The 14,131-nt window shown below is 45.1% G+C and overlaps 1 protein-coding gene across 1 annotated transcript; it reads left to right on the forward strand.

The window, feature by feature from the left end:
* Positions 1 to 4,430: 4,430 nt before the first annotated feature.
* Positions 4,431 to 14,044, forward strand: LOC109859896. Its single transcript, XM_020438597.1, has 7 exons — positions 4,431 to 4,514; positions 4,735 to 6,084; positions 9,125 to 9,399; positions 9,547 to 9,923; positions 10,015 to 10,095; positions 12,961 to 13,853; positions 13,959 to 14,044. Exons 2-7 carry the CDS (start codon positions 5,811 to 5,813, stop codon positions 13,961 to 13,963), a joined length of 1,905 nt encoding a protein of 634 aa, XP_020294186.1. The 5' UTR covers positions 4,431 to 4,514; positions 4,735 to 5,810; the 3' UTR covers positions 13,964 to 14,044.
* The last annotated feature ends 87 nt before the right edge of the window (positions 14,045 to 14,131 follow it).

The raw sequence follows: 14,131 nt of genomic DNA on the forward strand, positions 1-14,131 counted from the left end.
TTCCGCTTTTTCTTCGAGTTGAGTACCCCCGCGAGCTTCCCACAAATTCGGAACTGTGATCCTCTACCGGAGAACTGACGACCGTCCCGCCTCTCTCTCTCTCTCGCAGAGATTTCTCTCTTCCTCCCGTCTTATCCCGTTAACTCTGGCTTCTGCGAGATTTATCTCTCGGTTCACCGCGTGATAGAACCGATCCGCGTGTCCCTCCTCACGCACTCGTTCGCGGTTTACACACGTAGATCTGACCGTATACTGCGTTCTTCGCAGAACTTCGCAACAGAACGATCGCACGCGTGCGCGAGCGAGCGAGCGAACAAGCGAGCGTGTGTGCGTGTGTGGTAAATCGCGAATATAAAAACGCGCCGCGGAGAACGCGATTGAAGGAAAGGAAGCAAGAGGGCGCGAAGGAGAAAGGGATATTAGAAAAAACAACCGTGGGAGAAGGAGAGAGAGACGGAAGATAAATAGAAATCCTCGAAGAGTCGGAGAAAGAAAATTATTACCGGAGAGTAAATTATTACAGGTACAGAAACTGGCAGAGAAGGAGAGAGTTATATGGCGTGGGATGCGTGTGTATATGTATCTCTCTCTCTTTCTATCTATCTATCTATCTCTCTCTCTCTCGCTCACGCTTGCGTTCCGCAGAGATTTAAAATCAAAAATACACGCGAGAGAGATTTTCAAAACTCGAACGATACACGCGCTATCGCGAGAATTCTCGGACGAGACTGATTGCACCGCCCCGTGTGTGCGCGCCGAGTTTATCCGAGTCGCGCCGACAAGCGAATTCGCGTTCGCGCGTGCGCGTTTCGCGCGCCGCGTTTTCCTCCGCCCCCGCGTCTCTGTCACATCAGCGTCTACCGCCCACTACCATATACGGCCTCTGTGCATACGCGCTCTCTAGCACGCGCAGCAAGAGAGAGAGAGATTACGCGCGTTGTGCGCGCGGACTTGCGTATAAGTTCAGGCTCGCAACGCAACGTTCTCCGTTTTTCTCAATGTCTACCCCATCAGTAGATTCAGCCACGGTTTTGCATCATTTCGGAGGGATTTCTCCAATTACAATTTGTTTGTTTGTTTGTTTTTTTTTTTTAATCTAGATTCACACTCTCGGTCTCGCGTGCGCGCGCGCGTGCATAACGCATGCGCGCTCGGATAAACAGCGTGTTAAAATAAGTAAAACTTTGCGTAACTTCGGGCGAATAAACAAGAGTAAGATTAATAAGGAAACAGCACATATAGATATGTGCCGTCTTGCTGGTCAGCGCGAGAAAATGCATTTCTTCTTCGAGAAGTGTGTTATGGAACTTAAAAAAAAAAAAAGAAAAAATAATAGACCGTGGAAAATAATGAATAGAGCGTGCTTGTTAAATGCGCAATTCTCTCTCTTTCTCTTTCTCTTTCTCTCTCTCTCTCTCTCTCTCTCTCTCTCACCGCGGCCTCTCCCAACGAGATCGTTGCGTTACATCAACGGCGCGCAACATCGTTATAATCTCTCAAGAGCGGCGGCGTGCCTTAGAATGCATAATTAATAGACGCACACACTACCTACCCGCTTTCGATACGCACCGCTCAAGGCGTGAACGTACAAGGTGATATCTGCGAGCGCGTCGTCGATTCATAGATCCGAGCGATACGCGTTTTTTGTGACGCTTAGTCAGAGATGAGTTTTTTCCGCTTCGGTTTTTTTTTAAAAAAAAAGAATCTTTATTCTTCGCCAGATGATTACGCTTCTGCGTTCTACGCTACGCGAATTTTGTGCGATTACATGTTGCAACGATCGGTTGATTTTACAATATGACGGATTGCGCGAGACAGTTGACAATTTTTAAGCTCCAGTTTTGAATTTCCAGTACAAGTGATTCTCGACGTTTAATGATGTCGGACGGTGCGACGTGTCGGTTCGTCCTTACAGACCCCGTTAATAAAAGGGGTTACACAGCTCGTCTGTGGGAGCGCGAAAACGAAGCGAAGCGCATAGCTCGCGACGCGAGGATCGAAGATTTGCGCTCGGCGCACGTTACAATTTACCCCATTTGTGTTGTATTAAGAAAAAAATTCTTAACAGATATATCGCGAAAGTAGTAATTCGTAGATTGTTTTTAAATTGTTTCTTCTTACACAGATAAAAACCGCCTTCTTACGAGCTTCATTCTCGCGAGCTATTCTCGTGAAATTCCAATTACCAGTCCAGCGTTCCAAAAGCAAAATTTCGAGATCGAATGGGTTAGATAGCCGCGCGCGCGGGCTATGCGTTTCTATTCTTAGACACGGCCGATCATAATCGCCCCTTCTCGCTCGATGCAAAAAAAAAAAAAACAAAAAGAAAAGAAAAGAAAAATTGTCGACAAAGCTTGACGAGAACGATCCGAATTTTACGAGGCGTAATTGTCGCAATCGATCGAGAACGAAGTTGTTTCTCCAGGACGCGCGACGCGACCGACCTCCTCCCTGTGTGTGTAGTGTGTGTTTCTCCCACGGATTACCTTCTATGCCATACGAGTCGCCTACACGCGCACACATTGGCAAATGTAAAGTAACGTTGACGTCACGTGTCCATACATGGCCTCATCGTGAAAACCGTGTGGGTGTCCGTGTGTGTTATAAATTAATTCGTCTTTAGCTTTTTCTTCTCCAGCGCGGGCACACACCGCCTTTCGGCAAGCGCGTTCTTTTCATTCTCCCCGTTTGCTTTGGCCGTTATCGCGCGCGCACACACAGATAAATTGTCTCGTCTCCTCTCTCGCGTTTAAGACGACGATTCGAATTCTTGGAGAAAGAATCTCTCGAACACAATGCGTGTTATAACGTTTCCGATTCCGATCTAACAATGCCCGACGAAACAAAAAAATTTCGAGATAATTGGGAAACGCGGAAGTTAAATGAGACAGAGAGAGATTTCAGAGAATCACTAAAGAATAGAATACATACATATCTCTCCGATTCGATAAAAATTATCCATTAATATTAACCGATGACGTATTCTATTCCTGACGATGTGTCGCGTCACAACCACGCGCACACACACACATAAACCGGTACGTTATTTGTCATCTATACGCGCGTATAAGGCGCGCGCGAATGACAAGTATCTGTTAAATTACCGGTCATCTCCTGCCCACGTCTGCCTACCTAGCGAAAGGTCTCTCTTCGGTGTCTCTTTCGTCCGTTTCGTCGAACTCGGGTTTGTTGTTTGTCCTCCGCCAATATATCCGCAATCCGCCCTTTTGCGTCGAGCCTTTTCCAAGCGGTCGCGCGAACAACCTTGAGTTTGCGCAGTTGAACATAATCAGAATCAAAATGCGTTCATATAATTTTTCATATAATTTTCAAACGCAAACGTTTTGTGTTTGCGCAATCAAAATTTTAAGAACACTCTCTTATTAGAATTAACGTCAGAAAAGCCGGAAAACGGCTTTCAATTTCACGCTTGTTTTGCGAAAATGTGTGTTCTCGATGATCGCGCAACACCGCGACTTTTAATGCTAATATAAATAACGTGCGGCCACCTTACCTGTCGTTTTTGAACTTTGTATTCGCGATTGTGTTATGTAAAGTAATTTTTTCTTATTTGCGCGCGAGTAGGAAGAAGACAAGCGTCTTTTTGTTGAAACAAAAAACGCGCATTAAGACAGACGGATAGATTGACAGACGATGAGGCAAATGTACGCAACTAGTGCTGCCCTCTGTGTAAACGCTTCCGCACTCACTTCGGACCAATGACTCACTCGGTTGATACAGACTTACCCGCAACGTTACGACTGGCGAGTGGACAAAAATGGCTGCGCCAATAAAAATCCGAGCCTCGATCCGAGCTTAAACGGAAGATGGGACTGTGAATCCGTCCGATGTTTCTAGGAATTTTTTACTGCGCTCGCAATCGGGACATTTATATTCTCATTGGATGGACGACTGCATGGCGCATGAAAAGTAAGAATTCGTTCGCTTTCTTTCACGAATGTTAATTGCTTATTGTTTATTTAAATTTAAATAAAACGTAATTTCGAACAAAGCACACGCATGCCCAGGCGCATGCGTGCCGCTCAGCTGATTCACGCAGTGAATTTTGACAGTCTTTGAACGAGTTGTCGAAATTCGACAACATTTGAAATACACTTACTACCGTGTCTTTCAACGAAGCGAATATTAATAAAAAAAAGTCTCGGCACGCGTGCAACAATTTTAATTGGAAAAAAAATGTATGTACGTAAAAATACACAAACACACGCAGCTGCTTCGGGCTTCGCAAACATTCTTCCGCAAATCTTCAAAGCTGCGGTGAAGTCGAATTTCTCACGTAGGTAGGTTTTTAACACCACGATTGATACATTGATTTTTTTAAATAATTTTCTGTACGCAAAAAAATTGTGACGTAACTGTATTTTACTTGCATTGAATTCCACAACGTTCGAGTTGCGAGTCTTCTTTCGGAGCGCGAGCGAGCTTCGCGCACGGCTCGTGTTTCCATAACGACGAGTGTTTCTCCTGACTGACCAACATGGCTGAAACTGAGGGTAAGTGAGTACAAATGTGTGTGCATTGATGAGAGACATAATTTGTGACAACGAGCACAAAAATCGAGACCGCGTATGATAAATAACATACGATCCGATATTTCCCTCCTCGCCACTTGATTTTCTCGTCGTTGCTATCTTTGTCGTGTCATCGGTCCGCTTCCGGTTCTCCAGTGTGTGTGCTCTTTCCGCGTCTCTCCTCCGTCTGTTCTAATTATAGGGTAAAAGCGACACGGGGGAGAGAGTATGAGAAAATATATATCGTTAGGAAATAACGTTTCGCTGGAAAAGCTATCGACCTCAATTTTGTAATGGAAGAAAAAAGGACGGAAGATCTTGCAAGTGCGTGCGTGAAGAAAGATGCGTTTACCGATGGTGCACCTGTGTTTGCTCTTGCGGCTTCAATGATTTATCCATAGTTTATTCGTAGATAGCTTTTTCATTTAATTGCTGTTCTTATTAACGTTTGCTTTTTTGACAGTTGCTTGGGGATGAAAAAAGAGATTGCGACCTGATAAAATAATTGTCCCTGTTTCTAATTTGTCAAGCAGTTTCGCTTGATCGTTACTTATCAAAATGAAGTAAGCAGTGTTGTTGTGGTAACCGGGATGATTGTGGAAACAAGAAAAAGTACAAAGAAGATTACACGCAGAAGAGTTATTGTAAAAGAGTTTCTGCAAAAAAAACAGAATCCCAAACTTTTGTGCTAAAATGTGTCTATTTAAACGAACAATTCAAAAAGAGAATAAATCCCGCATTGTTAACATCTTAAGTGCAACGCAAAAATGCGATGTGCATTTCTTTTGATATTTGCTGACGTGAAAAAAACTCTCGCGCAGATAGACGATAGTCCATCCACTTATCATGTTACAGAGTGAGATGTGTTGGAAGATGCACTAAAGAAAGAAGCGGGAAAAAGAGACGCGAGAGACTACTTTATATATATATATATATGTATATATATAAATAAAAGCGCGACGGCGCGACGAAAATAAATCGCGTCGCACGCGGCACTCGCAATTTACAACGGTTGTAACGGCGCTGGCTGTTACAGCTTGGCTCGGCTGGAGCCAATGACAGTTTCTTCTCTTTCTCTCTTTCAGTCGATCGGCTCATCAGGAGACACAGTTTGAGATACTTTACACCATGTTGCAGCGGTAGAAGGGATGCGCACAACACAGCAGCAGACATTTCACTCGCTGCTTCGTGCGCATCCCCTCCATTGTTGCAACATGGTGCTGTAAGCGTCTCAAAACTGTTGTGAATCACTGATCGCGATGTGTCCAACTCGCAACGATGAAAATCTGTTGCATACCGAAACCAGGAAACGAAGATTCCTGCGCTACTTATTACAGGGCTTGTTCCCATATTTTCGACTCTCGCAACAACAATCAGGATCTATACCACGTAACAGAGAATCGTCTCGCGATCAACCAGAAGAACGACAAGAACCGCAAGAGGAAGAGTACATTCACAGACGGAAAATACGACGTACTGACGGGAGATAAAAGCCCCAACAAGGCCGAAAGCACAAGTCAAAGGGATGCGATCAAAGAGTATTCCGAGGAAGGTGAGCTTCTCGAAACTTGTCTCTTCTCTTCGATCGCTTGTTCGCGATCAACAACACTTTGAATTGTTCGATTAAGAACGAACATGTGCTCGCTAAAGGGTTCAAAGGCGGGTTCAAAGAAAGTACGAATTTAATTCGCGTTCATCTCCGTTTCTCATCGAAGTGTATTCCGATTAAGAATGCGAGATGTTCATCGTCCCCCCGGGGCCGCGTGATTTGAAAAAGAAAAATGCCTGCCGAAAAACGCAAGATACACATCGACGAGACATTGAGGCAATATATAACTCGTTAGATTACGTGTGTATACACACACATTAAATGTTTGCTTAGACAGCAATCTGTTGTAAGAACGCGCGGTCGCGCGTGTTTACGTACAATCTGGAACTGATCCCGCAAATTCAATTTCCGAAACCAAGACCGTGTCGCGTATCGTATTCTCTCTGTGATAACTTTATTGTCGCTGCGTAACCAAGAGATGTTCCTTTATTCACAATTTGCTTCCGTAATGAAATTGAAATTGTTGAGCATTTTATTTTATTGCAAAATAACAAGAAAAAATTTTCTCACGCGGTTTTAATTTTCTTTTAAATCGCAATCGGAGCAATTTATCAGCAAATGAGACACGGGTGAGAAGTCGAAGCGCAGTAAATAAGTATGAGAAAAAACACTGCTCTTTGCACTTACCTCATCTCGCTTTTTTTGCGAACATACACAGAATGCGATTGAATTGCGCTAAAATTTAAACATTTTTATTAACACGGTCCTTGTAAGTCTTGGAAGAAACCAAATCACACATAAAAATTAATGTCCAATAAGGAGTCGTAAAATATAGTGTTCTTGCAATTATTTCTTCTGCATTTTTTCCTTTCTTTCTCGCGCATGTCTCGAGTAGGTATAGGAGTCGCGATAACGCGCTCTTTGTCGCGCATCAATTTGCAACGGCTAAGCAGTTGCATAAGAACTCCGGTGGACGTGTTAGATGACGCGAAAAGAGCACCTGGAAAGAGAGAGAGAGAGAGAGAAAGAGAAAAAACTTATTGTCAGAGACGGTATCTAATGGCGCCCACAACTAAGCGGAGAAACGTAAACAGAACCGTTGCTTGTCATGTGATTAATAATGAGATTGCGTCGTAAAGCGATTACCGAGAAATAGATTCTTACGCAGCGCTGTGCTTCTCGTCGCGTATTTTTTTTTTATCCTTTTCCTCGAAGAGTATCGCGGAACAGAACAATTTGATGCAACTGGAAAAATAAAAATTGTAAAATAAAATTTAAAACATCAGTGTATTAAATATATATAAAATTACATATGTGTATAAATAAAAAAAAACAAACTGCAATAAACTTGCAAGCGATTGAAGCGAGACAGACGCGGCGACCTACATACATTCTCGCGCACTTAGCGCAGCTAAACTTGGCTGTATTTTTTTTCCTCGTCGATTGGCAAAGTCGAGATGACAATGTAAAATATCGAGCCTCAATCGCGAGGTTTCTGAAACGGAGAGCGAAAAAATCGAGGCGCGACGGAAAAGAAAAAAAACTTTAACTTTAAAAAACGTAAAAAAAGAACCGATAAGAAATCCGAAGAAAACAAAACGAGATTCCCTTCGTCGATGAAGCGCTTACGTATGTATTCGCGCGTTCGATGAGATCGTTTCAAGGCACTTCGAGCGTGGCGTCTAAAAAAGGAAGCTTGTCTCCGTCCGTAGGTGAGAGAGTCGAGTCTCGCGGGGGCGATTCCTCGGCGTCTCTTCGGCGTCCTCGTCGCCGAAGCAGGTGTTCGCGCGATACGCGCATCGAGAGATCGATCGCTCAATCTTCCTGCGCAAGAGACTTTTTTTGTCGGATAAAATTCGATTCGTGCGGTGCGATCAGATTTGTTTTTAAGTTCAAAATTGCGTGAAATCGACACGAGAGTGATTTAGTGCGGAAAGTGTTCGGCGTGAAAAAGCGAAGCGAGAGACTTCATTTGAATCGTCTCTCTTAAGTAACAATTCGCGTCGGAAGGAAATGTGAAGTACACATGTAAAATAAATTTCCGTTTCCGGAATAAAAATCATTGCCGTCGACTCGTTTTATAAGCGCGTGATTTGTTTATTAAATTGCCGTTAAAAGTGAACAGCTCGCTGTGCACGACCGAACGTTATCTCACCGCGACGTCTATAGCTCGCAATAACTGGGGCAACTCTTTGGATGCGATCTCGCAAGAAGAGAACAGCGCGGTTTATCGTTGCGCAATTCCTGCGTCGATCGAAGAAAGTACAATTTGCAATTTAGATTCCTGCTTTCAATCGCAGTGTGTGTGTTGCGCCGTTGCGTAAAAAAAAATTGCCGAAGTTTCGCGGGACCGTTTCGAGGAAAAAAAACGCGCACACTAAAATTTCACGTAAAGGAAAATATTGATCGCGTGCAGAGAAAAATCTGTAAAAAATAAATTTTTGAAAGATCGGGTGTTGATCAAATTGGATCAAAGCAGATCGAGTTCAGATTGGACTGGTCAGCTCGACGAAGTTTCAACCGATCGAGTGCGACTATGACGAGCGCACGTACGACGGAATCTCGCGCGTGTCCGACGCCTGCGTGCGGTGTTGCACACCGTGACGTGTTGGGCTTGTCGTCTGTATTTGGCGATCTCTCGACGTGTTGTCTCGGCGAAAATATCGATTATTCGCGGATTTGCGGCCTTTGTCGGTGTGAATAGCGCGCTACGTGAGTCAGAGAGATATCGGATCTGCATTTGGTGTCGGGGCGCAAGGTTGTCGTCGCGGATTTGCATGTTTTTTTACGAGCGCAACTTTCGAAGATATCGCGACGAGAAAAACAGAGATTAAAAAAAAAAAAAAAAAATCTATGAATATTTGGAAAGAAGATGCGGCCCGTGTCTCATCACGTGATAGTTTGTCATTAATGTTATTGAGAACGAACGTGTACGTTGTATCGGTGGAACGTCGAGGATCTGTTTTATTTTTTTTAATTTTATTTCGAGCGTAAATTGCGCCAATAACTCATTAAACATTGGACTCCGTGTAAATGGACGCAGATGCGCCGCCGATACTGCTGCCGTGCGCGATCTGCGCGCGGACTTTCATGCCGCAGTCGTTGGAGAAGCACGCGAGGATATGCGAACGGGCCGCCGCCAAGAAACGCAAGCCGTTCGACTCGGCCAAGCAGAGAATTCAGGGCACGGAACTGGCCGAATTTCTGCCTAAGCAGGAGACGCGTCGTCACCAGGACGAAAGGATCGCGTCCAGATCCTCCTGGAAGAAGAACCATGACGAATTCCTCAGAACGATTCGCGAAGCTCGCGGCGAACTTGTGAGTCTTTCAGAAACGCTCTTCTCTATTACGTGAAATACAAACTCGTTCAAATTATTCTTCTCGCGCGCGTGTGTGTTTGCAATTAAATTCTTTATTTTTTACTTCGTAATTAAAGTTTTTGTTTTTTTCTTGCTTTTTCTCCAGCTGGATTCACATAGACGCTGCAGCAGTTCCCTGATCACTTCGGGCGCGCCAACACGCGCCAACGAGAAAGGCATGTGTCCCACGTGCAATCGCCACTTCGGCATCAAGGCCTACGATCGCCACGTGGCCTGGTGCAAGGACAGAATACCGAGGGTTTCGTTGAGCCCGGCCACTAATCGGGCGAAGGAGCGACTGGAGGCGCGCATGAGGTACAGAGCGCCAGCCTTGAAGAACCGGCGAGCGATCAATCGGGAAAAGTACAGCCCGGGTTCGAATATGACCGCCAAGATCTCGGTGTCGTCGCCGGCGCTCGTCAAATCGAAGGACACCGCTCTGACGACCAATTGCAATCGAGAGAAACAAAAACTAGCCGTCGTGTGAGTTTTCGAAAACTTTGCAACTCTTTGACAATTTTGTCTTTCGTCTTTGATGTATCTTTGAGATATGAATTTGTTATTTCTTCTACAGACGACATCCTGAACAACTCAAGGAATCACCTACCTCATCCGGACCGATGAAATCACGTCTCGCCGACCGCGATGTAAACAGGTAAGGAGTCACAGTTAACATTGGAGTATCTGTATTTTTCAAAAGACGCAAAAGCAGAACACTGTGGGTTGTACGAGTTGAGATAAGCGTAGAGAAAAAAAAAGGCTATAAATGTAGGCTGTATTCTTAGAAGATAAATCTGTACTTAGTATGTGTGTGCGTGTGTGTGTATGTGTGTGCTAATCATGAGGAGAAGGGATCAGGACAAGGTTATGCTACTCGATGCATAAGAACGCGCGAAGAAAATGATCAATTGAAAAAACAGAGGAAAACATTCCAAGTTTTTTTTCACAACAACACTATTCTGAATAGCATAATTTTTTTTTCTAATATTTAAGTCCGACCACCTTCTCCTGATGACTATTAGACGCACGTCCTTGAGCCAGCTTCCTTCTCCTCCAGGCGAGCGGAGGATCGCAACTCCTTGCTGATGTCTTGTCAATCCTTCTACTCTTCCTCCTGTCGTTCCCATCACTTTCCCGTACCGTCTGTGAGACCTAGAATCGTCAACAATCCGATCTCCTTCAATGAGATCGCGTCACCCGACGTCTCGTTCCAAAAGCAATCCGATCAGAACGAAAGAACGTTTCAACGCGCGCAAAGCAACGACGCGAGCAATCCGGAGAGGACACAAAAAAATGTTTCCTTCAGAAATCGAGATTATCCGAAGGTCAACGACACCGCCGTGAACAACAGGACTCTGGGCGTGACTGTGCAGTCCTGCAGGATGCACGCCGATCGTTTAGTAACGTGGAAACAAATCGGTCGTAAAAAGAACGATCTTCAAATGAACAATTCAATAGTCAGCCACAATACCTTTCAGGATTTTCAGCTGCTCGATCTCGAGCTCGCGGTCAAAAACGATAACGAAACGCAGACAGAGTCATTGATCATGGACGACGATTTTGCTCAAATCGACAACGTCGAAGCAAAAAACAACGAGCTCAATAAAACGAACGGTGTTACATGGTTGGGTGATTTTTCGTATCTGAATCAGACGTATTTGATAAAGGATTCGGAAGACATCGAAGAGGTGTCTCGCGGCAACCGGCGATACAGTCCGCGCGTTGAATTTTACTTCAAGGAAAGAGAGAACGAAATTCAGGAATTTGACAAAAAGAAACCGGAACGAAAACGTGCGGGGACAGATGAGGGAATTAGAGTCGCGAGTAACACAGTAGCAGAAGTAAAAATTAACATTGAAGACAAAGAGGAGAACAATCGAGTTGAAATAAGACACAAAGTTGAAGTGTCGAAAGCGAACAACGAAAATGAGCAAGCAACAAGCAGCGATAAGTTTGAAGAACACAAAGTGGAAAAAGTGAAGACAGTTGATGAAGATGTCGATGAAGATGTTAATCAGAAAGCGAATGATGTTGCGGAACACGACGTAAAAAAAGTAGAAATAAATACCGCAGACGAAGAAGATGTGACAAAAATGTGTGCCATAAATTCAGGAACGCTGACGCAACAACATTCAAAAATCGAAAATAGTCTTAACGCACACGTGGATAGCGAATTTCTGCGAGTTAAAGGTAGTAGCAAAGAATACGAGAAAAACTCCGTTTCTGATAATTTCAAGAATAACGAGGATGAGGAAAAAGACTTCGACACTTTTGAAGTCACAGACGATTGTTTGAACGATGAACCGAGATTGATCTTCGACGACTCGATCGTTGAAACGGAATTTACGACGGTCGAAGATTCGCATCAGAAGAAGACCGCAAATAGCAGCTCTGTTTATAATAACGACAACGCGGAAGCGAAGAACACGCGGAACGATTTCGAATCATCGGTCACGTTTAAGAACGATGTCGAAGCGTCGCGTTGTTGCCGCGACGGAATCTCCTTGAAAACTAGCGTAAATTTTCCGAAAAAACGCGCTCCCAAGCGTAACGGGAAGTCCGAACGCCCGACTAACTCGATCGAGATAAAGCACAAAATCAAGGATAATATGGATCGCTTTCGCGGCAGCACCGATTCTCTAGTGTCCTCGGTCGAACTGATGGATCTGGATCTCAGGCGGTCCAAAGCGGACTGCGCTTACGAGATAGAAACCATAGAAATAATCAGGCCGGCCAAACGAGGCAGAGTGCTGGTCAAGGGATTGCCGAACATAAGGAGCGAATCGGCGGAAACGAGGAAAGATTCCGAGGAATCGTATTGGGAGAGAACCTCGAAGATCTCGCGAAGCAAACTGATCGGTCTCAATCCTTCCTGTCACTCCGGACACAAACTTTCCAGGAGAAACATCAGAACCTGTGTCCTTCCGCCAGTCCCAAGTTCGTCTCTGATTAACGGAAGGTAGCGATTGATGAGTATAAAGTAGAAAAATTAGTACAGAAGTAGAAAAAGTTTAGTATTTTTCGTGAGGATAATTTAATTTGGTAGAAAAATATATTAGCCTTGAAACACGGTAGGTTTGGATAGATTTGATGTGTTAACGTATTGTAGGAAAAACGAACTGGCAACACGTCCCGTCTGGTGCAATTACGTGCGCAGACGGCCGGACTTTAATTACGTGCTTAAGGCTAGAACGTAAGTTTCAGATAGAAATCGTCGGATCGATTCGGCACCCGAAGCACAAGTTTTCGAAAACGCACGCTTGCTAAACTAATCGATTTTCAAGTTTCTCATAAAAATAATTACGTACGTCCGGCAAGCAAGAATAGATTGCACGTTGTGTCTCATAACTTGTGTGTGTTTTCACCTGTCACACGCAAATATTTCGACACATTCGTAAAGCAGTAGTTTGTTTTGCAAAGAAACAAGTCGAAAGCACAACACGCACCTCATTGGAGTCGAAGAGTCGCCAATAGCGGCGCAAAAAGTCTTTAAACTACAGGCATCGAACTTTAATTGCAGCGGCACGTGCAAGGATTACAATCCCTTTCTGCTGGCCGAGCAGCAGATGAACGACCTGCTGTCGGACACGAGCGATCAGTCCGCAACGGGAAGTCCGAAATCCCAACCGACTCGCGACATTCTCTATCCTCTCTCTCACTCCTCCGCCTTTGTGAAATATCCTCCCTCCGAGAAAAGAACGTCTCTTATAGCTCCTCCTACCGAATTCGACGACCTCTCGTCGATCATATCGTCGAGCGACTCCACCGAGACCAATTCGATCTCGCGGGAGATCTTCCTGAAGCCCGATCCGTCCAAAAACACGACGGGTCCGAAACCCGTCAGGGAACTGAGTCGACGTATCATCATCGACAAATCAAAGGCGCTGGGTGTGGACGAGCGTCGCAATGTCATTGGCAGCGCTGATCACAGTAAGACTCGTGACAAGGTCACGTCCAAGGTCACGAGATCGCAGATCAACCGGTCCGATTCGACACGAGCCTCGTCCGCGCCCAGAACGAACGCGAGTCCCGACATCAGAGGAATTACGGGCGGAGTCAGAAAGTCGCGAGACGCCAAGACGGCCGATAATCAGAGGTCGTCGGATCGGAGGAACAACAATTACTCGTCTCTGTCCGGCAGCACTTTGAGCCTCGGCTCGATTATTTCCTCCTCGGAGGCGGACGTCAAGCGGTCGACCTCGATGTTCGACGAGCTCATGACGTCCTTCGAGGAGGACACGTTTCCCGATCACCTGAGATCCCTCCTCAATAACGAGTCCTTCGACTTGTCCAGTCCAATGCACGACGGCGACAGGCAGCGTAACGGCAGCGTGATCAGCGACGAGGAACTGTCCTTACCGGAGAGCTACCGGCCGCCGGATCACTGTAAGCTTAGCAATGACTCGGCTTACAGTAGGTTGGTTTTTCAGCATTAATTAAAATTTTTTTTTTTAAGTTTCCACCTCTTTGCATACATGTTCACGCTTGCTTGAAACCAAGTTTCATTTGTGCCTCTAGTTTAAATCGCAAATATTCGCATCACGGACGCAGCACCCACAGCGAAATGGCCGGTCGTCTCGACGAGGACGCGCCGAGGAACGGTGTGTCGCCGATTCAGATAACGACCCAATGCAAGATGTCCAAGTTTTGTCACGAGTGCGGCCAACGGTTTCCCGAAATCGCCAAATTCT

The sequence above is a fragment of the Pseudomyrmex gracilis genome, unplaced genomic scaffold (genome assembly GCF_002006095.1).
Source record: "Pseudomyrmex gracilis isolate BER0280 unplaced genomic scaffold, ASM200609v1 scaffold_299, whole genome shotgun sequence".
Taxonomy (NCBI): Eukaryota; Metazoa; Arthropoda; class Insecta; order Hymenoptera; family Formicidae; genus Pseudomyrmex; species Pseudomyrmex gracilis.